General features: G+C 36.6%; 1 protein-coding gene across 5 annotated transcripts in view; it reads left to right on the top strand.

Annotated features, from left to right (window-relative positions):
* Positions 1–24,655, top strand: part of ATP2B1 (ATPase plasma membrane Ca2+ transporting 1) — a 62,539-nt gene that overhangs the window by 36,027 nt on the left and 1,857 nt on the right. For 3 of the 5 annotated variants that reach the window (XM_068667916.1, XM_068667897.1, XM_068667908.1), the window contains exons 7-21: positions 2,043–2,081; positions 2,454–2,615; positions 4,962–5,176; positions 6,351–6,593; positions 8,542–8,783; positions 11,602–11,839; positions 12,745–12,924; positions 13,005–13,092; positions 13,354–13,460; positions 16,294–16,485; positions 16,682–16,895; positions 17,042–17,253; positions 18,924–19,031; positions 20,256–20,438; positions 20,782–20,868. In XM_068667916.1, the coding sequence (XP_068524017.1) occupies positions 2,043–2,081; positions 2,454–2,615; positions 4,962–5,176; positions 6,351–6,593; positions 8,542–8,783; positions 11,602–11,839; positions 12,745–12,924; positions 13,005–13,092; positions 13,354–13,460; positions 16,294–16,485; positions 16,682–16,895; positions 17,042–17,253; positions 18,924–19,031; positions 20,256–20,438; positions 20,782–20,868 (2,510 nt within the window). Of the gene's footprint in view, positions 1–2,042; positions 2,082–2,453; positions 2,616–4,961; positions 5,177–6,350; positions 6,594–8,541; positions 8,784–11,601; positions 11,840–12,744; positions 12,925–13,004; positions 13,093–13,353; positions 13,461–16,293; positions 16,486–16,681; positions 16,896–17,041; positions 17,254–18,923; positions 19,032–20,255; positions 20,439–20,781; positions 20,934–24,655 lie in introns of all 5 variants that reach the window. The other 2 variants (XM_068667933.1, XM_068667924.1) reach the window with 2 other exon arrangements.

Genomic DNA, 24,655 nt, shown 5'->3' with positions numbered 1-24,655 from the left:
TTGAAATTGTTGTGATATTAACTGGATGGGACAGGGTCTGTGAAGGTTCCTGGTGGGAAAATGTACCATTTCACCAAAGGAACAGGAAAAGAGTAATGGGAAGCCATGCAGAAATGTGCTTTGGAATCTGTGGCCTTCAAGTGGCAGTTGGAATGTGTGTGCTCTGTTCAGGGGTTGAGATTGAATTGTTCTTTTTGGCTTGTTGGCCTAACCTACAGACATTTCTAGCCCTTCTAGAAACTTGCTTTGAGTTCAGCATTTAATTCAAGATCAAGTGGGATAGCTTAAGAGTAGAAGCTGACTTGGAAGGAAAAGGAAACAAGCAGAAGTACTAGCTACTACAGGAGATACGGTGACAATCAGCTTTTTAAATATTCTGCTAGTATGTAAGCAGAAGTCCTGTTGACAAGTAGTATTCTGGTGTATCCTTGGGCCTGAAAACTTGTTTTACTTTTTCCCTTTGCCTCTTGAGATAAGCAACTTCCTCTTTTCCCTTAAGTTATGTGCCTGATAAGATTCTCCTTGTTAAAATTCAGGTTAAACTAAATTAGCTTCTCTGAACGTTAAGGAGATTAAAGTGGCTATTTTTAGTTGTCTGTATATGGCTTGGTTCAGAGTGAAAGCATACGTATATGCAGAGAGTTAGAAGTAACTCAAGTGTAGAACTTTGTTCTTGTAGGAGATGAGAACTAGGAAAGAACAAATACTAAATTAGCAGATAATGATGACTTCTTAAGAAGTCTGAAGTGACATCTTCTGGAGAAGATTAACGTACTTTTTATTTTCTCCTCAGCTGTTCTGAGGATGCTTGGGGGAAAAATTTTATATATATCAAATCAGACTGTGTCTACAGTAATAGTGCATTGGAGGTATTAAATGTCATGCAAGACAGACTGCTTGACAACTTGATTTTCTTCTAGCTAAGTTCTGTTCTGAATTTTTCTAGCTGTCATATACTTCAGTCTACATACTCTTAAGGCAGAAGATAAAATGAAATAGCAATGAGACTGAAAAAAACTGTTTTGTTCTATGTTCTTCCATTTTGTTCTTTCATTTCAAGATATTGCTAGTAGTAATTATAGCTTAGCTTTAGCTTTCTTTAGGTAGGAGAAAAGCTGTCAGTTTGTTTTTTGCCTAGATAATATCTAAACCTCCTTACCTGAAAACCCAATCAAAAAAGAAAAGGTAGTGACCTTATAATAAGCTACATGTGATGCATAGTTTTAGTTGCATTTACTGTTCAATTCATAAATTTCATTCATGAATTTCATTATTCTATTGTTCTTCTTCCTGCTCTTTTTCTGATCTCCATTTCTGAACAGAGGTAGGAATGATATTTTGTCAGGAACGTAAAATATTCTCCTTGTGCTTTAATGTTGGTATGTTGCCAACAGATTATGTTCATGCTTGCGTAAATAGGGTTAGCATAGATCCAGTAATCCAGCGCTGTGCCTCCATTAAGCTTTGGTGTGGATTTATAAATATTTTATATTACAGTAACTTCTGCAATGTTGTGCAAAAGCACTGACTCTGGAAGTGGAATCTGATCTTACAGTTCATTACAGTAGTCAGGTACAGTTGACAGTGCTGAAAGAACAGAGCAAGACTGAGGCCACCAGAATCTCTTTAGTGTTACAAATCTCTTTCTCAGAAAAGGTTTAAAAATCTTTCCTCACTACCTGCTTCAACTAAATACACTCCCATAGGACAGCTGTCTGGCCAGGCAAGGCCTTCCGCTGTGTTTCTATTTACTTGCTTATAAATGTCTATATCAGTAATTTGTGCAAATTTGACTATGGTAGGATAATACTACAGCAGTCTTGTATGGGAAAAGTGAAGTCCAAAAGAGTGATTAAGTTGCTTTTGTGAGTTAATTAAGACTTTAAGGGTAAGTTATGTCAGCCTTCTGTCTCCCAGGTTGTTTTACACTTTCTGAAATGCAGTCACTTGTCTCAACAGATTTTATTGTATCTATTATATAAACCTTAACACTGAGTTGGACTCTGCACAGCCAATTTAAAACAACTTTCCCTCTTTGACAGGTAAAAAACAAGATGGAGCTGTTGAGAACCGTAACAAAGGTAAATGCAGTTTCTACGATGCTTTCTCTTATGTCCTTATTTTCGGAGTATATACAATGAATACATACTTTACTATGAAAATGCTTATTGTGTCCTGATATTCAAAGTAATTATGCTAAACATAGCATAAATGAATCTTCCAAAAACAAATGCTTAAATGAACTTGGTAGTCTTAAGTAAACATAGCTGAAGTCTCCTTCTCTAGTATCTAGATATCTTGTTTAAATATTCAAGGATAGTATGGCATCTCTGGGTAAGAGGTACTACACAATACTTATGTTCAGCTGGACCTGATATGTAATCAAGCTTTGTAAGTACTATTGATTTCAGGGACTCCAGAATGGCTAAATTTTATTTGCTTCTAACTTCAAGCTAAAGCCCAGGATGGTGCAGCCATGGAAATGCAACCACTGAAGAGCGAGGATGGTGTGGATGGAGATGAGAAAGACAAAAAGAGAGCAAATTTGCCAAAGAAAGAAAAATCTGTTCTTCAAGGCAAACTTACAAAGCTAGCTGTTCAGATTGGCAAAGCAGGTATGCCTTACCACTGTCCTCTTTTTGCTGATGTCACACTTCTGAATAAAGTAGCAACATGCATAGTTCATGAGGAGATAAGCTAGTCAAGGCTAGCTGCTGAAGTATAAAATTCCAATGCATGTAAGTGTGCCATCATGCGTAAGTGTGTTGATGGCTTCTGAGACTGCGTAATGTTGGTGACCTTTTTTAATTTTGTCTTTCAAATATATTCAAGCTTTAAAGTATCAGCTCCTAGGACAGACAATTCCAACTTCATAACACTGGACAACTGTTATAAGAGATGTTTTTAGGTAAACATAGCTTTTAGTGATGCACATAGAGAAAAACAAGTTGGCATAAGTCTGTGGAAAATGTGGTAGCGATGACTAGACTATCGCTGGTATTTCAAAAGGCTTAGGAATTTCCACTTAGCACATACTTGACTGCTAAGTAATAAAAATTTTATTGACTTCCTGCTATCCTTTAGCTTCTGTTACTTTTCTTTCAGCTGTTTCATCAAATATTTGATAAACTGTTGCTTGTAAAAGATAAGCTAATAACAATGAAGCTCAGTGTGAATTTTAGGCTTTGTTATCTAGCATGTAGAACTTTAATTTCAGGATTTATTTTGGTGCATGTGAACCTAATGAGGTTCAACATGTCTAAGAGCAAGGTGCTGCACATGGGTTGGGGCAATCCCAGACATGAGTACAGACTGGGAGAACACTCTGAGAGCAGCCCTGCAGAGAAGGACTTAGGGGCTCTGGTGGATGGAAAGCTTGACGTGAGCCAGCAGTGCGTGCTTGCAGCCCAGAAGGCCAACTGCATCCTGGGCTGTATCACCAGTTGAGTGGCCAGCAGGTCAAGGGAGGTGATTGTCCCCCTCTGCTCTGCCCTTGTGAGACCCCCCCATGGGAGTGCTGAGTCCAGGTCTGGGGCCACCTATGCAAGAAAGATGATGTGTTAGAATGGGTCTGGAGAAGGGTCACAAAGATGATCAGGGGCATAGAGCACTCTCCTATGAAGAAAGGCTTAGATAGCTGGGGCTGTTCAGCTTGGAGAAGAAAGAGCTCCAAAGAGACTTTATTGCAGCTTTTCAGTACTTAAAGGAGGCTTATAGAAAAAGTTGGCAGCAACTTTTTGCTCAGTCAGATAATGACAGGACAAGGAGGAAGGGTTTTAAAATAAAAGAGGGCAGATTTAGATCAGAGGTTAGGAGGAAATTTTTCATTCAGAAGGTGGTGAGGCACAAGCTGCCCAGAGAAGCTGTGGATGCCCCATCCCTGGAGATGTTCAAGGCCAGGCTGGACGGGGCCCCCAGCAACCTGGTCTGGTGGGTGGCATCCCTGCCCATGGCAGGGGGGTTGGAACTGGGTGGTCTTTAAGGTCTCTTCCAACCTAACCCATTCTATGATTCTATGCTGAGTTGTTGAAAGAGTTAAGTTAAAAGCAACTTCTGGAAGTCCTGTAGTCCAGCCCCAGCTCAAAAGAGCAATTTAAAGCATCTATGTCATATGATAGCTATGGAGCAAAGAGCAATTAAAAATTTTTAGCTTTAGCACTTCACAGTTTGTATAGCAATGATAATTTTTCATTGAAAGCCGAATAAAACTTCCATAATGTTTAGTGTAATACATTATTCTTCTCAAATAACTTCTTGACGTTATTTTGTTTTTGAAAGAGCTCTCTTCCTTTTTTGTAGCCCTTAACCGATTCTAATTCCTCACATACCCTTAATGCTCATCAACTTCATGCATGCATTTTCTGTGCTATTTCTTAGGGGTGGTGCACACACTGACATATTTGTGTATAAAAAGCGGACACTTCTGTGATTTCTGTTGCTTTATTTCATCCAGGTCCATTTTTTTTCCTCCATTCTGCTGTGGTGTCTTAAATGTGCCACAGAACTTGTTAGCAGTAGTTTGAAGTTGTCTTTCCAATTATTCTTATTTCACTGAACACTGCTTGCCTGCTATATTTAATTCCAGCTTCAACAGGAAGTAAGGTATGAACAGTTACCCAGTTACCATCTCTCTCTGCTGAGTAAGTTATCAGTATAGCCATGGAAGGCCTATTGAGTTCCTTCAATTATTTTGCTGCTTAGTCAATTTACTTTACATACGGGTCTCTCCCGTTCACAATTAGATCTACGCTTTTCAATCAAGTGAAAAGAAAAGCAAGATTTTAGAGGCTTTTAAGTGAAATTCATGAGGAAATACTTGCGCTGAAAGTTGGTATCTCTCTGAGAACTACCTCTGAACTGTAACTTCTGCAAAGGCAGGAGTATTTGCACTTAGCCTGAATATGTATGGTCAAATATTTAAAAAATAATTTCTAAAAACCGTTTGTTCTCTTCTTAAAAAGGTTTGTTGATGTCTGCAATCACGGTCATTATCCTTGTGTTGTATTTCGTAATTGATACCTTCTGGGTTCAGAAGCGTCCTTGGCTTGCTGAATGTACACCAATTTATATTCAGTACTTTGTGAAGTTCTTCATTATTGGAGTTACAGTCCTGGTGGTGGCAGTACCAGAAGGTCTTCCACTTGCAGTCACTATATCGCTGGCTTATTCTGTTAAGGTAAGTGGATAGATAGGGAGCAGATTTTAGAGATAGGTGGGTGTAGTCATCAGCTGTGAAATCTCACTTAAGATATGCTGCATCAGGTACACCCAACAGACTGAGGAGAAACTTGCTTTTCTTGCTTCACTGAACTGCGTAAGAAGTCTTTCGCAGTATTTTTCTTAACCTCCAAATGTACTAACATGAATGCTGAGCAGTGATGGCCTGTTGTTGCCAACTAATGATAAGTGCTTTTAGCTGTTAACATTCTAGCATTAGCATGTTAGAGTTGGATAAGTTAGTTTGTTATTTACAAATTCTTATGTCAACTTGTACTTAGACCTCACCAGCATGTTAAGCAACAACTGCAAAAGCTTCCAGATTGAGTCTCCTTGAGGGATGAATATTGTAGAAAATAAGCTGTATAATAAATGGCTACCTGTGTTTTTTTTGTTGTTTTTTTAAACTCATGGTTTTTGTTCTTTAACATTTATTACTGCTTCAGCAAGCTGGGCCTGGTTATTGATCAGAAAATCTCATTGTAGAGACAATAACTATGTAGGATGTGTTCTAAAATTGAGTAACATAAAGTACTAATTACTCGTGTCTTTGTAATTGTGTTACTTGAAATTACTCTGCACCTTAAAGGTTAAAACACTCCCCAAACCTGTTAAGTAAAGATATTTAAGCAATGCTATACCTGTGAAACTTGTGTAGTCCTCACTCTCTTTGCTGAAAAATTAGGCTCTTAGTTTGTATGTAATGTGAAGTTTGACACTAGCATCCTTGAAAATGTCATATGACATTAAAAGTCTGTGGCATAATTTACTTGTTCCTTCTAATAAGCAAAAAACAACAGATTTGAGCCAGTGAACAGAGCCTCCCTTGGAAAATATATTTTAATATTGTATTGGTAATGCTCAGTCTGTACCTCTACTATATTTCTAAATATAAACATAAAATACTTCCTTATAAGTCTGTGACTAGTATCAGTCAGTCTGCCATGCAGATGTGGAAGAATGGTTCCTACGTTTAGGAACCTTGTTCAAAATGGAGGGGAATCCTTACAGCAGCCATCCGGATAAAGCTGAGTGTGTTCTGCAACTGCTCTCTGAGTCTGGACACCCTAAATGAAAATTTCTGAAACATGAACTGATAGTTAAGGATAACTGAACTGCTTTTATTTCTGTAGAAAATGATGAAGGATAATAACTTGGTGAGACATCTGGATGCATGTGAAACAATGGGTAATGCAACAGCTATTTGCTCAGATAAAACAGGAACATTGACCATGAACAGGATGACAGTGGTCCAAGCCTACATCAATGAAAAACATTACAAAAAAATTCCAGAACCAGAAGCTATTCCAGAGAAGATTATGGGTTACCTTGTCACAGGGATTTCTGTTAATTGTGCTTATACTTCCAAAATACTGGTAAGTAGATTTTTTTCACTCTGACTAAATAACTAAACATCTTCCTCAAAAGATGAAAAGTGGTGCCCACATGATAGTCAGTAATTTAAATGTTTGTGGCAGAAAGCTGTGTAAAGTGTTTTGTGCGCAGGGTGAATAGCTCAACAGTTCATTTGAGGCTGAACTTCAAAAATGATTTTCTGCTGATGATTCAAAGATACAATCTCAGGAAATTAATTTCCTTGTAAGTTCATAAGTGTGTCTAAATTTGTTTTTATAAGGAGGGCAGTTTACCATATTTGGAGAACAAATAGTTTGATTTGGGAGCTACTTCAAAGCAGACATGTAAGGGTAGCATAAGCTTATGTAGAAAGTAATGCAAAAATACAAGTACGGATGATGCAGTTAATGGATTTTTTTTCAGATACAATTCCAAAGCCTACAAATTTGCATTAATAGTAACACCTCTCCTCATAGCTTGAGACGTCCAAAATATTTTGGAATAAACAGAATAATGGACTGTTATGCATTACAGGGACTCAAATAATACTTAATACTGTTACTGTCTCTTCACAAATCCCTCTGATACATAGACAATACTCAAATCTCCCTTGTGTGCATCATATTTTCTGCAACACCAGAAAACACTTCAGCTTCCATGCTGAAGTCATTCCAACATGTTACATAATTTAGTTTGTTTCAAGGCAATAAAAATACTAAGTAGGTTTTATTTTTTGAAATAATTACACTTCAAGACTTAGTAGAATTCCCACTAGGAATGCTTTATACTTGAAGAGAAGTAAAACCAAGTGACAGAAGTCACTTTTCAGCCTATAAAGATGGTAACTCCACAAGAATTTTTCTTGCTAGCAGTATGCAAGGGGATACATCAATATAACAAGCACCTACTTCTCTGAAATGAGGCTGAAATACTAATCAGTTGTAGCATGTGGAAAGTTTCATAGTCTAATTCTTAAAGAACCTTTTATAGGAAGAAAAAGTAGCCGTTTGTAAGCTCACCCAGTCCCTTAGTCGGGTATTGCAGTCCATTCATATTTGTGGCCTGTTGCTGGACTTGCCCCAAGTATGTTCATCGTTCTTGTACTGGGGAGCATGTTAAATTGAACAATTTAGAAGTGTGAGTTTTTAGTACTGTCAAAATATAAGATCTTGCAGATCTGAACAATGAAAATGGATCACTGCCTTATGATTAATGTAGTTGTGATATAGTTATTTGAGGCCTGTCAGGCTAAGTACTTCAGCCTTTTTCGCTACAAACTACAATGCAATGTTATAGCTCTATAAGCTCAGAAATATCTTCAGAAAAATACTCCTTGTAGCACTAGTCTGTGCATATCCCACATTACTGAGATAAAAACTTGTTCTGGTATAAAAGGGCTGGATACTGAAAAGAGTTCAGAAACAAGTTAAATAGGCCATGGCCTGGAAAATGGAACTTGTAGTGAGACTTAAGAAGCTTAAAGACTTAGTTTCTCCAGTAGAAGGCTAACAGGTGATTTGATTGTATTCTGAGACATTGAGTAAGAGCTGTTACAAGAGAGGACACTTTAATTTAGCAGAAATAATGGCATTTAGTATGTTTTAATCAGTTTCCTTAAACTTATCTATGTGTTTATTTTGCAAAACAATTATTCAGGGATCTACTACACTCAAGTGATCCAGGCAGATATTTCAAGCAATGGGAAACTCTAAAAAGAAAGGTCATCTCTGGATTTGATACAAACTTCATGGTGATTTTTGAGCCTAAGAAATAGATTGCAGAAGTCACTTATAAAGGTCAGCAGTATGATCTTGTGACTTACGAATTTATAGATTAATTGTTGCAAGAGTGAAACCTCTACATCCCAGAGCTAAGCTTGGACTTAACCTTCCTTGTTTTCTAAATGCTGTACTCCAGTGGTTCATAAGTTAACCTCCTCATCAGTGAAGGTTCTTGTTCTTCTTGCAGCCTCCTGAGAAAGAAGGTGGCCTACCACGTCATGTTGGAAATAAAACTGAATGTGCCTTGCTGGGATTGCTCTTGGATTTAAAACGTGATTATCAGGATGTAAGAAATGAGATACCAGAAGAGAAGTTGCACAAAGTGTACACCTTCAACTCTGTTAGAAAATCTATGAGTACTGTGTTAAAAAACTCTGATGGCAGTTTCCGGATATTCAGTAAAGGTGCCTCTGAGATAGTTCTTAAAAAGTAAGAACAACTACTATTGTACTTTGGCACTTGTAATTCGGCTAAATGTTGTGATAGGCTAAGAGTCTGTAAACTGCTAAACAACATTATGCCATAGACTGCAAATCATTTCTGTAGCTCTGTTCATGAACAAGTACAACAGTTCTGTACCCCTGGGATAGCTCCCTGGCTTCTCTCTGTTATTTGACTTTATACAGTGAGGTGGGCTGGTAGCATTTGGGTTATTTTAATTCTAGCCCACTAAAAAATGTAAAGCAGAAGTACAGCTGGTCATTTTTAATTTTAACATGTAAACTCTGCACAGATAAAGGAAAGTGTTTGATTAGCACTATTCTCTAGTTACTAAACCATTTTAGTTTTAAGTTGGTAAAAATACCCATGTTCCAGGAAAGTCCTGACAGCTGATCCACTTAAAATCTGGGTAGGATTTGTGACTTTGCAAAAGTGATCACTTTAGGATGACTTTGAGATTGAGAAGAGTGTGTAAATTCGTGCCAAAGTTGATTACTTTAACAGAAGATTGAACTTTACCAAGAGTTTTTTTTTCTAATGTGACAAAGCAAGTTGTTTCCTTATGCATCTGTAGAGGCTTTTTGTTCTAGCGATTAGACTATTAGTGAGCAATGTATCACCATTGGGACAAACCTTAAAGTGTGAAAAGGCTGTGGTAACTCCTAATCAGGTGAGGAGAGAAGGCATGCATGCATCCTGTAGTCTAGAAACAGCAGTTGTAGCCAGTCTGTTTTCAGTCTTAACTTCATACTATTTGTGTGAGCGTAGTTCAGCTTAATTTTTTGCTTGCTGCCAGCCCCCAAAATCACTGCTTAGGGATGTACTAATACACTAAAGAGAAAAGATGAAATTTTTCCTTCTTCATCAACTTAGTGCTGACAACAAAAAGTCAGTCTTTCAGGGACTTCAGTTCCTTTTGATACAGAATTTAGATTTAGATGTGAATTACTATATAGCTAAATTTTAAACCAGTCTTCATCAGTGAGTAACTGCATGTTTTTGCCTTATTTCTACTTTGTTGAATAACCAAACTGTAGATGCTAGAACTCATTCAGTCCGACTCCTGTGGTCCATTTAGGTTCACAATTGAGATATAAATAATAATGGTACCTAGGAAAGAACAAGAAAACCTAGACTGATTTAGATACTATTGGTATACTGTAATCCCAAAGCTATTTGAGCAGCACTGTCTAAGAAAGTCTTAGCATCCTAAGCCATTTTCTTTACCTTCTGCCTATGCTGTGCAAGAAGTTAATCACAGAGCTGGTAACATGGTTTGTCAGCTGTGCTGTTCATTCTTTACTATCACATGTATGACTACTGAGCACAGAAAGTTTACATAGGGATATATATATATATATATATAATATAAATATATATATATAAATATATATATAATATATATACATATATATATATAATACATATATAATATGTATTAAAAGATACAAAGAAATCTCTAGTAAGGGTAGAAGAAATGCTGCAAAAAATTTAAAGCAGAACAGTTTTTTCGTCTTGCCTTACAATCGTCTCAAGTAAATACTCTGAAGTAAGTTTCAATTAAACCTTTACATGAAACTTACTGGTTTCCATGCGTTTCCATCTTGGAATGCTTTGAAATCATTACAAGCCCTATGATTAGAATTAATGCAAGATATACTTAGTGGTTGCTGACATTAGAACAGATGACTAAAATGAAGGACAGACTTCAAATTTCAGTTTTGATAAATAGCAAGAAGTGTAAAGGAACTGCTTCATCTTTGTTTCCTGGCTGCAGTGGAAACTTTGTATGTATTGCACCTGAGAATTTCCTAAACCACTGGACTAAAATATTTGTATTTAACACTAGTTGTCTGTCAGATCTGCCAGATGTTTTTAAAGTGTCATAAATTCTTACTTTTTTCAGTGCCACATCAGTACTGATTGGTGAAACAAGTGCTTATGGCATTGCATTATGGCAAAACTTTAGTAAGGATACAGATGAACAAAATTACATTTATTGTTAAATGCACTTGTTACTGTTATATTCGTGGCATCAATATATACTCTCTATGAAAGCAGTGGCATCTATGGCATGAAGAAATAAACTAAAAGCGTGAGTTAAAATGCTTGAATATGTTATTTTGAATATAACCTCTTAAACTTTTCAGTCAGTTTTAAGCATTTGATTTTAATTTAATGCTCCACATTAAAAACTCTATGCCAAATAGCCTGAATGTTAAATGTACATTTTGATTTTTTTTATTTTTTTTTTTTTTAGACTAGTAAGGTTTATACACAATGATAGGATTGGTTCATCAATCCATCAGAGTTTGGTTTTAGCGCTGTAAGCTTAGTGCTTAAAGCTGTTGAAGCACCATGTGCATCTTCTGGAAGTTTATTGTACTTCTGCAATGATTGCAGCTGCTAGCAAGGTGGGACAATTGGTTGGGACAACATGAAACTAGATGAACTGACTCTAACAGTGTAAGCACTGCATTGATGTACAGTAGAGAAACGGTTACTTCTAGGAAGCAACTAGTGATTGTTTCCTCAATTCAGGGGGCATTATTTTCATCCGAGGACAGACAGCCATCTCAGTTAACATTCTGCAGATGGTATGTTTTACAATTAGGAAGAGATTAAGTGCATATGGAGATGATTACCTTAGAGTTGCTGCTATTGTGTATTTTTTTTCTTGTGTGTGTGAGAGAGTCTAGTGAAAACAAAACTTGTGGAAACTTACTGGAGCTGGCTAACAAGCCATTTTCCACAACAGGCTGAACTTTGGTAAACATCTGATAACTACTTAAACTTTCCTTTTCAGGTGCTTCAAAATACTGAGTGCTAATGGAGAACCAAAGGTATTCAGACCTAGGGACCGAGATGATATCGTAAAAACTGTAATTGAGCCAATGGCTTCTGAAGGTCTCAGAACCATTTGTCTGGCATTCAGAGACTTCCCAGCTGGGGAACCAGAGCCGGAATGGGACAATGAAAACGACATTGTTACTGGTCTGACGTGCATTGCTGTTGTTGGGATTGAAGATCCAGTGAGACCTGAGGTAGGATCACTGAGTGAACTGCAGTGACTATTAAAGCAGATCCTGATTCATGCAAAGAGTACAAGAAACTGAATTACTATTGTATGTCTTAAGAATAGTTAATAGATGAAAATCTAATTTCTTTGGGGGGAAAAGTTAATGGAGCTACAAAAGCAGATTAAAACTTCTTAATGTCACTTATGCTGTGTTACTGAAGCTCTGTACAAACTAATGACTTAAGGCGCTTACTAAGCAGTGTGTCGGTAGATGGAACAGCTAGTGTTTTTTTAACCACTAGGAATATTAGGAATATGGGTTAGGATCATATTTAGCCATTGTGCTTGCTGCCAGCTTCTCATGGGAAGGAGGGTTTGTGATCTAAGAAGTGAGCTAAGGAACTCTGCTTGTTGTTGAGGTCCATGGAGGGCAGTAATTCTCAACAGTGAAACCTATAATGCTGCATGTAAATGGGACTCCTTTTTGATCCACATTACTGTCACTTAACATGAGAAGCTATGGGCTGATGAGTATTGTGTGAATTGTATTTTATTTTACATAATCATAAATGTAAAACCAGTATTTGGTACCTTTTAGTTACTACTACACCCTATAGTGTATTATGGGGTTTGCGTATGATATTTTTGAAGGCTGCAGTAGTTGAAAAATGAAGAGGGTAAATAAACAGGGGAGCAGGGTGGGGGAAAGGCAACAAAACAAAAAAGAATCACCCTTTGCCAGAATAGCCATTTATATGTTTTTCAGGAAAAGAATTAAGGTGACTAAACTTTTTCAAATGTTCCATAACAACAGTATTGATTTTAAAATAAGAATTATCCTTGTTTGAGCTAAAGACAATTCATTCACATGTCTATATTTTTTTTTAGCAACTGTATAGTCTGTCTTTTTTTTTTTTTTTTTGCATATAGGTACCAGATGCAATAAAAAAATGTCAGCGTGCAGGCATAACTGTGCGTATGGTCACTGGTGATAACATTAACACTGCTCGTGCTATTGCATTAAAATGTGGTATTCTGAATCCTGGTGAAGACTTCCTGTGTTTGGAGGGCAAAGACTTTAACAGGAGAATACGCAATGAAAAAGGAGAGGTAAGCACAATAACTACGTAAGTTAAATCAGCAGCTCTTTTGTTAAGGCACATAACTGCAAAATATCTATCTTTTTGTAGATAGAGCAAGAGCGAATAGATAAAATCTGGCCAAAGCTTCGTGTTCTTGCAAGATCATCTCCTACTGACAAACACACTCTAGTAAAAGGTAAATAAAAACCATTTGAGCTTCTAAGGAAAGTTCTGTTTATAGAAAGAATAATATAGGAGTATTGGGAAATGCAAATGACTGTATATTCATTTGCCAGCTGATCTATTTCCTAAGCAAGGGGGGGAGTGGGGTAACCAACACAATCACAGACAGTTCTAGTGTTTTTGACTTCTGAGGAAGGTAATGGTTTTCTCTTTCGACTTCAATTTTTTGTTGTCTGTTTTGAACTATTAACACTGAAATGTCATTTTATTTTAGGTATAATTGACAGCACTGTCTTTGATCAGAGGCAAGTTGTAGCAGTAACTGGTGATGGTACCAATGATGGTCCAGCTCTGAAAAAGGCAGATGTTGGATTTGCCATGGTATGACTTCTTTTCCTTCAGTATTTTGAGTACTATTTTGATAAAGCAGTTTATCTAATCACTTGAAGAAGATTGAATAACCTGGCTTACTTCCTGAGCTAATATGCAACTAAGTTAAGGGTGACTTCTCACGTTTAATACTGATTAGTTTTTCTTGTTTCTCACTCTTCCAACATAGCCATCTTTTTATTTGATTAAAAATGTCTTTGTGGCATTTGCCATTGAATAAAGCATACGCTGCAAATCCCCTGTCATTTGTAAATCAAAACCTTTTTTAAAGCAAAGACTTGTTGCAAAATGTAGCACTAAAATTACTGATACTGAAGATTCCTGCAATGAGTTCTGTTCAGCATATGGCGGAATGACTTTAGCTGGTAAATAGCATACTGTGTTGATGTTCAGTAAAGCTTATACATGATATGAAATGAGCTTATTCGTCTGTTTTCCATAAAGTGATGCAGAAGAACAGGGAAATTAGGATGAAAGAGAGTCCTAGCTGATGTTTAAAATTACTTTGGAGGCTGTACTATGATATCTCTAGTACAACTGAAATAACAGCATTTTGTGGTAGCCTAGATTCAGACAAATCTACATTTGTCTGAATGGCTCCTCAGACTACCCTGCTTTCTCAATTTAAATTCTCAAACACTCTTTGATATGGGAGCCAAACCAAGTCTTAAACAGAGCTCATGAAAATTAAGCAGAATGTATTAGCCTATATTTACCTTGTGTTAAACACTTGGTACAGAGTCCTAAGCAGTCTATGGTGGCTAAGGAAATTGCATTGTCATTTTGCTGTTCCTGGGATGACCTGAAGGAATTAGGAGACAACACATCAGTTCTCTATCAGATAATAAATGATCTTTAAAACACAAAAATGTTAATACTTGAATGTGTCCCCAGAGGCAGGGGTTGTTGTGTTTTAGTTTGATTAGTTGTTTGTTTGTTTTTTGACTTGTTGTGGCTTAGGTATTTGTTCTTGCTGATGCAATTGTCTACATGGTATTAAATATTTGAGAAACTACAGCTATAAAAGTAGTCCCTGCAAAACCTTATCATTGTCAACCATAGAATGGAATCAAAAAGTCACAGAACAGCTTGGGTTGGAAGGGACCTTAAAGACCATCTAATTCCACTCCCCAGCCCCCCAGCATGGGCAAGAACACCTCACACCAGACCAGGCTGCCCAAAGCCCCATCCAGCGCAGCCTTGAGCACTTCCAGGGGTGGGGCATCCACAACTTCTCTGGTCATCCTGTGCCAGTGCCTCACCACCCTCAGTGGTAAAAAAAAAAAAAAAAATAAAAAAAATAAATAAAAAAAAAAAATGTAGCCTCTTAACATCTAAACCAAATCTCCCCTTTTAGTTTAAAACCATTCCCCCTTGTCCTGTTGTTATCTACCTGAGTAAAAAGTCAGGCTCCAAGTGACTTTCAGCATCAAATTTGACTTAAAATTCCTTATTCTCCCTTATAAATCTGGATTAACATTTATGAAAATTGATCTTCCATTATATATAGAGCCTTAGAATACTTGCTTGCCTATCAATTAGAGTAGATTTAGCCTATTGATTAAAAACCCTTTAAGTGCTAATACTAGACAGGCTCATACCTTAAATATTGTAGGTTTCAGCTCTCTAACTATTTCAAAGCACTTTAAGACGAATACTTCAAGCTTCTTCTTGCCTCAAGATTCCTCTTCAGCCTTAAGCTGACAAAGTACAATCTGGTGCTAGTCTTTAAAGGCTCATCATTAACCTTTTGAACCGGGGGGGGTGGTTGGTGGTGTAGTGGTGGGATGGGACGGATACCTGAAGACCACACTTTTACTACAACATGCAGATGTATTGAATTAGATTGTTTCCCAATAGATTACTATCAAGAGAAGGAAAGGCTTCCATGCTGTTTTCAGAGTATTTTCAAAAGCATACATTACAAATTTATGTATGAAATGTTCTCTATACCGTAACAGTCTTGTTAGGATAAATGTGTTTTCTGCTATTTCTGCTGTTGTAGACCGCTGCTGTAGTTGGTGCTGTTGGGGATGCTATCTATGTTCATCTCTTTTCTTTTTATAAGAAAAACAAAAAATGCCACCAGAAAAAAAAACATATACCAACACATCATCTCTAACTGATTATCTAAATATCACTTAAAATACCTACTACATACTATTTGAAGGTATCTTTTAAATTGTACACATAGTTGTACGGGTAACTTAGCAAAATAATGATCATTCAATTTCTTGTTGAGTTACTGTCTATGGTGTTTCAAAAAGCCACCCTTGAAGTAAGTGTTACATATAATACACAACCTAAACTTTTTAAATAGTCTCAGCAAATTCCAGTTGCTCAAAACCTAACAATGTCCTTGCACTGCAATGTTACATGCAATGATAACACGTCTTGCTGTTCAACATTAATATGTTTCTGCAAAAGGTTTTTTGGCAATGTGTATTGCTCCACCACGTACACATGTATTGCCCTATTGCTTGGAATCCATATAGCAAACTTGGGAGACGGACTAACCTGGAGTGCTGCACCATCTGGTGGTCTTTAACTTGAACAGGGGGAACTTGCACAGTGTCTTTTTATTGTCAGATTTGTTTATTACTAAGGTGTGTATACTTTAAATGACTTTATAATTTTTCATTCTGCAGTAGAACTTAGAAGCAAATCTTGCTTCAGTAGAGCTTTGGGTTGCTTACATTAAAGTAATCCAAAAGACATGGTGCATCAAAGTGAATGCTAAAATGCTGACCAAAGATATAATTGCTTCTACTGTATACAACAGTGCATCCTGTTACATTTCATAATGTTTCTCTTTTTCTACCAGGGAATTGCTGGAACAGATGTAGCTAAAGAAGCTTCTGATATTATCCTTACGGATGACAACTTCACAAGTATTGTTAAAGCAGTTATGTGGGGACGAAACGTGTATGACAGCATTTCCAAATTTCTTCAGTTCCAGCTTACAGTCAATGTAGTAGCAGTAATTGTTGCTTTTACAGGAGCATGCATAACACAGGTATGTACTGGTGATGGGTAGTTTCAACTAAAAATGTTGCAAATGTCACGACTGACTCAAATGAATTCAAACTCAGTTGTCTAATAGTCCAAAGAATGTAATGCTCTTTAAAACATGGCAATGTCTTATAATAAACACCTTTAATAGCTGCAGTTTGTTCAATTAAACTGGAAGGTTTACATATCTATCTTTATAGGATTCTCCACTTAAAGCTGTGCAGATGCTGTGGGTAAATCTCATAATGGACACACTAGCTTCTCTTGCCCTGGCAACAGAGCCACCAACTGAAGCTCTTCTGCTGCGAAAGCCTTATGGTAGAAACAAACCTCTGATTTCCCGCACAATGATGAAGAATATCTTGGGTCATGCATTCTATCAACTCGTAGTGGTCTTTACACTCCTGTTTGCTGGTAAGGATACTTAGAACTTTATCATAACTCTGTAAGTCTATAGAGACGAAGTCTTTAAACCTAGTTTTTTAATTCTATTGAATGTTCTGTCTGTGTGTGTGTAAAGTCACCAACTTAAGCTGCTGATAAATGTCTTTTATACACAGGTGAGAGAATTTTTGATATCGATAGTGGAAGAAATGCACCTCTGCATGCCCCTCCTTCAGAACATTATACTATTGTATTTAATACATTTGTGATGATGCAGCTGTTTAATGAAATTAATGCCCGAAAAATTCATGGCGAAAGAAATGTTTTTGAAGGGATCTTTAACAATGCTATCTTCTGTGCTATTGTTTTGGGGACGTTTGTTGTACAGGTAAGTAACTTCTTGCTTACCTTGGAAATGCTAGCCATCTAGGCATTTCATTTCTACAATGTGAAAAATCACCAGTCAAACACACTATAAAACACTTCGAAGTCCTGCTTGACAGGGTCTTCAGGTAAGACCTATTTGAAATTGTCAAAATTGAAGTCAAAATTACTTGTATTTAGTGTTTGCGTTTTCTAGTCATTCATTTTGATCTTGGTCTTTTAGTCTCTTAAAATGTGAAGAAGCTGTGTCTTTCTCAATAGAAATCTATTGTCTGTACGGGTAATATTGCTTTAGGTCTTATTTACACTGATGACTAGTGACCTTTAGTTGGTGTATCTAGGCAGATTTGTTAGAGCTGGTTAGTTAAATCTCTCTCTACTAACAAGATGAATTATTATCTGAAATTGATCAGGTCAACACACTGAGAAACACAAAGTTTAAATTAAAGAAATAGTTTACACAAGATAGTTTCACCTCATTAGCATTAACCTTTAATTCATTCGTACCAGTGAATGTAGTGAAATAACCGACAAAACAATATTACACTTTAATGATTAACAAAATATCATTTTGACTTACATTATTTTAGACTTAAGATACATCACACAACTTAAACTACTTAGCCTTTGAATTTCAAAAGACTGACCAAATACATAGCAGTTCAAGCAGTGCAAGTGTATGCATCTCTACTTCATGTAAAATTGATTCACTTACTTTCCCAGTTTTAGACTTCTTCAGGTGGCAGTTTCCCAGAAGTTACTTTTTTTTTTTTAGGCTGGCAAATGCAGCAGACTATTATTTTCCAACAAATCCAAATATGTAGAAATTACTCCTGCCTACAACTGTGTTCCTTTCATAAATCTAATGGACAGATGCCTTCCCAAATAAGCAACTCTTGAGTTGTCTTAGCGTTTTATTCCATGTTAATAAAATAAATTATTCTTGGACCTTCCAGTTGTCAGGAGTCTTACTTAGTGGTCAGTACTGTTTCCTTTTGATGTTTGCCCTGCTACTTGAATGTTTATTCTCCAAGGCAGAGTTCCATGCATATTATTCCTATGCAGTAGGGATACCTTGCTTATTAGGGCCTGCACAGATTGTTGTAATAAGTTAGTCAGAAGGAGCTCATTTTAACTCTTTTTTTTTTTTGAGGTCTTGACCACTCTTCCCCCAGGGTTTTACTACATAAGTCATCATAATGCGACATCTAAATTGACATTTAACACTGAGATACATAGTAATAGTCTGAATGACTTCTGAAATGTTCACGTCTTGCAGATCTAAGATTTGTGTTGACAGAAATTCATTTAGATCAGTTCATTCAACTTTCAGATGGTTGTTAGTATAATAAATAAACACCGTAAATTTGTAGCATCAAATATATGCTGTAAATGTCATATGAAGAGGGAAGACTAAGCACGAAGAAGTAACCAACAGGGTTTTCTTGAGTGTACCATTTGAAGAATAACTAAATAATTATTGGAAAAACTGAAAAGCAAGAGAAGATTGCTCATGTTTGGAAACAGTTCCAACAGCTGAGATGGAATAAATACTTTCTTAATGGGATGGTAAATCCTATGTGCTAAAGTAACATTTTCTGTAACAATCTTTTTACTATGGAATTTTGTAATAACGGATCACTGATGTATGCTCAATAATACTGCTTTTCACAGATAATTATTGTGCAGTTTGGTGGAAAGCCTTTTAGTTGCTCAGAACTCTCAATTGAACAGTGGCTGTGGTCTGTTTTCCTGGGCATGGGAACACTACTTTGGGGCCAGGTAAACTAGCTTTTTTTCAAAATGTCAACTATTTCTTTGTGTGTGCTTGTGTTTTCCATGTAAAGTATTTTATCTTAAGTACTCATGTCTTTCAATGGGCCTACATGAATTTGTGGAGATTAACAGTAAATACTGCATAAAATAGTCTAGGTCAATAGCTAGCAAGTCCATAGTTGGTTATTCCTTACACTGACTAGGCTGAGTAGTTATAATTCGTAACTAGATGCTATGTCCAGTTTATGCTCAGCAACTTTTAACTAGGAGTACCTGAAATTAAATTGAAATTAAACAAGAAATTGTCTTCAGCCAGATAAGTACTAGAAGAACTTCTGTAAGAATACAGATGCAATGCTAATGTTTCTATATATTTAACTTGGTGTTGAATGGTTTTCTTTACGAATCAGGACTGTAGCAATACGTGCTAGTATTTTGGTATTTTAGGACTTTCTGGAATAGCAAAACACAGCAAAACTCAAAACAGTTTTCTCTTTAATCTTTTCCAGTTGCACAATTATGAAGCATAACTAAGCTACTGCATCTTTTTTTTTTTTGTATTTCAATACTATTGCATGCACAATAATTGTAAGCAGCAAGCTTATCTACACAAAACTTCAGAGCTACATAGTTTGTCATTATTTAATGACATAGTTGTCTAAGTTTTTTATACCACTTGAAAAGGTTTTCAGTATAGTTTCTTCCATTCCATTTTGTAAAGAACACTTCAATTTTTGTATGAAAGTGGCAGGATTAATTTTACTTGTGAATACATACAGAAATGCGTATTTTAAAAGTGGCTATAAGACTATAAAGAAGGCTCTTGGAAAATGTATCTTTTTAAAAAAAAAAAAAGTTAAAATCACATAGTCACTCTGAGGTTTACAGGTAGCCTAGAAGAGAGAATTGAGGTACTGTTCCTTCATGGCATGGTCAAGTAATTATAAAGCAGAATCTTTTTCCCTACTAAGGATGAAGTTTTCGAGGTTTGTAGTCCAAGTTTAATTTCACATCTCAGTTGAGGTGCTATGGAAACACACAGCTTTGCAACTATTCAGATGGAGTGATGGCTTTACGTTGATGCACTTAACCCGTGTATATCTTTATCTTTTTTCCAACTTTGATGATTGTATGCAGGATTGTACGTTAAGGCTTGCATCTGTTAGTATGTTTATTCTTTTTTCCCCCTTAAAATAATAATCCTGTTTCATGATTTTCATTCACTGTTAGTTGATTTCAACAATTCCAACCAGCCGCCTGAAATTCCTTAAGGAAGCTGGTCATGGAACACAAAAGGAAGAGATTCCTGAGGAAGAGCTAGCAGAAGATGTGGAGGAGATTGATCATGCTGAGAGAGAATTACGTCGTGGTCAGATCTTGTGGTTTAGGGGCCTAAACAGGATACAAACTCAGGTATGGTCTTGGAGAAGGTAGGACACAGTGGGTGTTATGAGGGAGATCACTCCTCTCCATCCTCAGTCCTTTGAGTGGCAATTCTAAATGGTGTGGCTGAGACTCTCAAGAGGGGATATGGATGAATGTATAATCCCTCAGGGTTCTCTGTTTTCTTCAGCTCTAAATGCAACTCTTACCTGTGTTTCTGCTGTATTAAAAAGAAAAGTGCCTTTTTTCTTTACTTCTTGTGTGTTATAGATGGGATAGTCCTTCTCTCTCTCTCTCTTTCTCTCTCTCATTCTCTCTCTCTCATTCTCTCTCTTTCTCTGAGCAAGCTGTCACAATCTCTGATTCCTTGCAGATGGATGTAGTGAATGCTTTCCAGAGTGGAAGTACCATTCAGGGGGCTCTAAGGCGGCAACCCTCCATCGCCAGCCAGCACCATGATGTAACAAATATTTCTACCCCTACACATGTAGTGTTTTCCTCTACTACTGCTTCTACTACTGTGGGGTGTGAGTGTGTGTTCCTAAAGTGCATGAAATTAACATTTCCTGATTCACATACCTAACGTTTCTCATTTTCTCCTTAGTACTTAAAATCATCGTTCAGGCTTTTCATAGAGCTTTTCCACAAAGTGGAGTCCTCAAGACTTTTTTTTCTTAGAGGGCTGAGAACAGGTGGAACAATTGCAACAAAAGAGTTTCACGTTAAAGCTGTGAGCCTGCACATCCTGTGCCTTCATCCATTTGTGTACAGAGGGTTATTTAAGATAAAAACAGGAAAACTGTTGTAAATTTTCGAGTATATGCCTCTTAGGGTGACTTATGTTAAATAAATGAATTAAGTGTATAATTGTAGAACTAGGTCTACTAAGTAGTTGTCTTCACTCTATATAGCACAAAGAATACATTAAAAGGTAAACAAACTGATGGAAAAGCAATGGTATTTTGAAAATATGAATGTAGTTAGAACATGGAGCACTAAATGCATTTTCTTTGTAGCCTGTGAGGAACTTATGAATCTCTGCTTTCGTTGGACTTTTTTACTGAATAACACAACTTTCTCAACATCAGGATTCAGGTGGCGAAACAAGGCTTCTTAAGTGCGTACAAGTCAGAAGAAATATTTATTTAGCTAATCTAAAAAGGAAAAAATATTTAAGCACTCAGTGGTAAAACTTTCACGTTTGAAGGATTTCTTTTCCTTTCTAGGTTCTTCTGGCAGCAGTTCATAAGCCATCAGTGACAGTACAGTTCTTGTCTCTAACTGCCCTCTTGATATTGTGATCTAAGTGGCATTTTAGTTTCAGCCTTTGTCTGTAGAGGCTAAAAATTTAACTGCTCATGTATGTAGGCTTAAATTATGGATTCTGAAGATGTGTAACAGTTAGATATTAGCTATCAGTATTCAACTATTGTTGAAAGTTTTCTATCTTAGTAATATATTATGCATTTAACTTCCTTCTCTAATTTCCTATAGAATGGTTAAATAATTGTTTTTTAAAATAACTTTGAGAAGGCCTCTTTTTTCCCCTTCCTGCTTTTTAAGATTTCAGATTACCAGGTGGACGAAGACCCTTAATTTAAGGAGCTGCCTTAATTGTTCTCTTCTGATTTTTTTCCGGCTTGGCCAGAATTTGTGCTAGTTTGCACAAGCTAACCTGTTCTCCATTGGTGACACAGATATTTTCCTACCTTGCAGCATTATTGAGAAGCTCAGCTCACAGATTTGCATGCCTGAAGAACACAAAATGAAAAGTAGATTTACCAGTAAGGATGTGCAGAATTGCATCTCCTACTTAAAATGCTAATGAGTAACCTGTATCCCTAACTACACTCAAGAAAATTAATTAGACATTCAGAATTCTCTAGAGAGCAACTTCATGCCATGCTGTCATTTGAGCAGAATCTAATGGGCACTGCAGCATCTCATTACATCAAATGACCAATGCCGGTACAAAGCTACAGTAGTGCAGAAATAGTTTTTGAGTCTCACTGAGAAGTACAGCTTTCTGCTACACCCTCCAGGAGAACATCTTTTGATAAGTAATGTATATTAATGGGAAGCAGATGTGTTACTTCATTTTTCTCTTTTTTTGGAGCTGTTTGCTGGAAGACAGTTCAGATGTTCCTGTGAAGCGAGGTTGCTGCTCTAAGCAGCCATCTGGCCAGGAGGATTTGGAGTGCTTACTGCATTCCTTACTATTCTGGTACTAATATGAGAAAGGCCTGATGACAGTATAAATTATACATAACAAATTGTCTTGTTTGCTCCTCACTTATGATATTTATTTATAGTTAGCTCTCTTGTCTAATTATCTTTAATAGCTAAAAATAAAGCTTTAAAAATTCTACTTTTTACCTTTTATTACTTAAAATGCTGTTTATCTGATTTCTGCCTTCATGGCTGACTTTCTAAGGGTCCTGGGTTCACAGGAGTGTCCAGATTAGTCTTGATTCACATGCACGGAAATAACTTTATTGTGGATATGTTTATATTCCTATGATAATTACAGCTGTCCTGTTAAGCTTAAAAACTGTTTTCCATTACTGCTTATGTTCTAACTTACCATCTGTAAGCAATGAAAAACTATTCCCATGAGGCAATCATATTTCATTTTGCCACAAATTGGTGGTGGGATGCAACATGCCAAATAAAGGAATTGCAAACTTTCAGTTTGGCATTGTCACTGCTGACTCTCTTGGAAAGTGCCAAGACAGCTTATGCAGCATGCTGGACTTGTTTAAAGCTCATGTAACATGCAAACTCCTTAGGAGCATGCTCAATTTTTTTTTTTTTTTTATTTGATGAATAGTAAAGTATTAGATGCTGCTGAAACATTTTACTTCTCAAGCACATCAACACTATTTCTTGTCATCCCTTTATTGAAAGTTGCATGTCCTCCCTGTCACCTCCCAGTGATTTCCACTGTCATTGGGTCTCAGCTGTATACCTACAGTATAAAAATGGGGACTTTATAGGTTTTTAGTAAAATTCTTAGTGGAAATGGGGGTTGGGGTGGGGGGAACAATGTTATTTCTAGAGATCAAAGAAAGTGGTCAGAACCTGTCACGTGTAGTGCTTCTCTGGTAACAAACTTGACACACTGCTTTTGGGGAGTCCTTTTCTGTTTACTACAAGGGTGTTTGACTTCAAAGGAGTTAAGATACACCAATGTTCCTGACCTGCTCAACCTTCCAGCTTCATTCCTTCACCTGGAATTGCTTTATGTTTACTATAAAGGAACTCAGTGCATCCTGTATGGAAGCAGTAGTCCTGATAAACTTCAGTGCTTGCAACAAGTCATCTTGGATGTGCAAAAAAGAGTTGTCTTAATTTAAAAGTCCTCTTAAATTATGACTTACTGTTTTGTAACAGTAAGCTATTCTTGTTTACTAGAAAGTTTTGCTCTGTTTCTTATTGTACAACACAGGAGCTTTTGGATTGAAACTACTTCCCTGAAGACTTACTTGGATTGCTTAGAGATGTTGAGCATTGAATAGACTACTAACGGAAGGGGATGCTGAACTGTATTTTGATTACAGTGTTAGACAAAGGGCTCATTGACTTCTGATTAACTATATTTATATCAATTAGTTGGTCAGGGAAACTTGGAACATAGGAGAAAGAGGTGTGTGGCAGGTGATTTCATCCTTCAAATCAAAATTTGAAAAGCATAAGTTGAAGTCAACTTGGACATGCACAATTTGCAAAATGAAATTGTACTTCCCTGTATCCAATTTCATATCCAATTCTATTCTGAAATGTTTATTTATGAATTCTGTAAACTCGGTATTCTAATTTGAAAAATGTTAGTTAAGCAGTGAAAAGACTTCAGCCTGGGAATTTTGTCCATGAATTCAATGGAAATTGAAAACTCAAGTAAGCTAAGGCTGATCACCTGCTTCTCTCATACTTTGTGCTACTTCAGTAGTGTCTTCAAAGTTAGAACCTGTCATTTCTGCATTTTAAGTGTACAATACAATATTCAGGTTCCTAGTTCTGGTATTAAGTTTCCAAATCATTACTAAGTAAGAAACTTTCTCTAGTGTGATAGATGGGTATATACTCGAATATTTACAGCTGTTACAGTGGTATCCTTTTTTGCATGACTTCATAAACGTCTGGTCATTGTGACATTGGCTTACACATGCTTGGCTTTTTCATAGTCAGTTGACATCCTAATTCCTAGCATGAGAATTAGTAACCCTTTTACCCTCTAACTTATTTTC

This window comes from Anas acuta, chromosome 1 (assembly GCF_963932015.1).
Source record: "Anas acuta chromosome 1, bAnaAcu1.1, whole genome shotgun sequence".
NCBI classification, from domain to species: Eukaryota; Metazoa; Chordata; class Aves; order Anseriformes; family Anatidae; genus Anas; species Anas acuta.
This window is presented reverse-complemented; position numbering and strand designations above follow the sequence as displayed.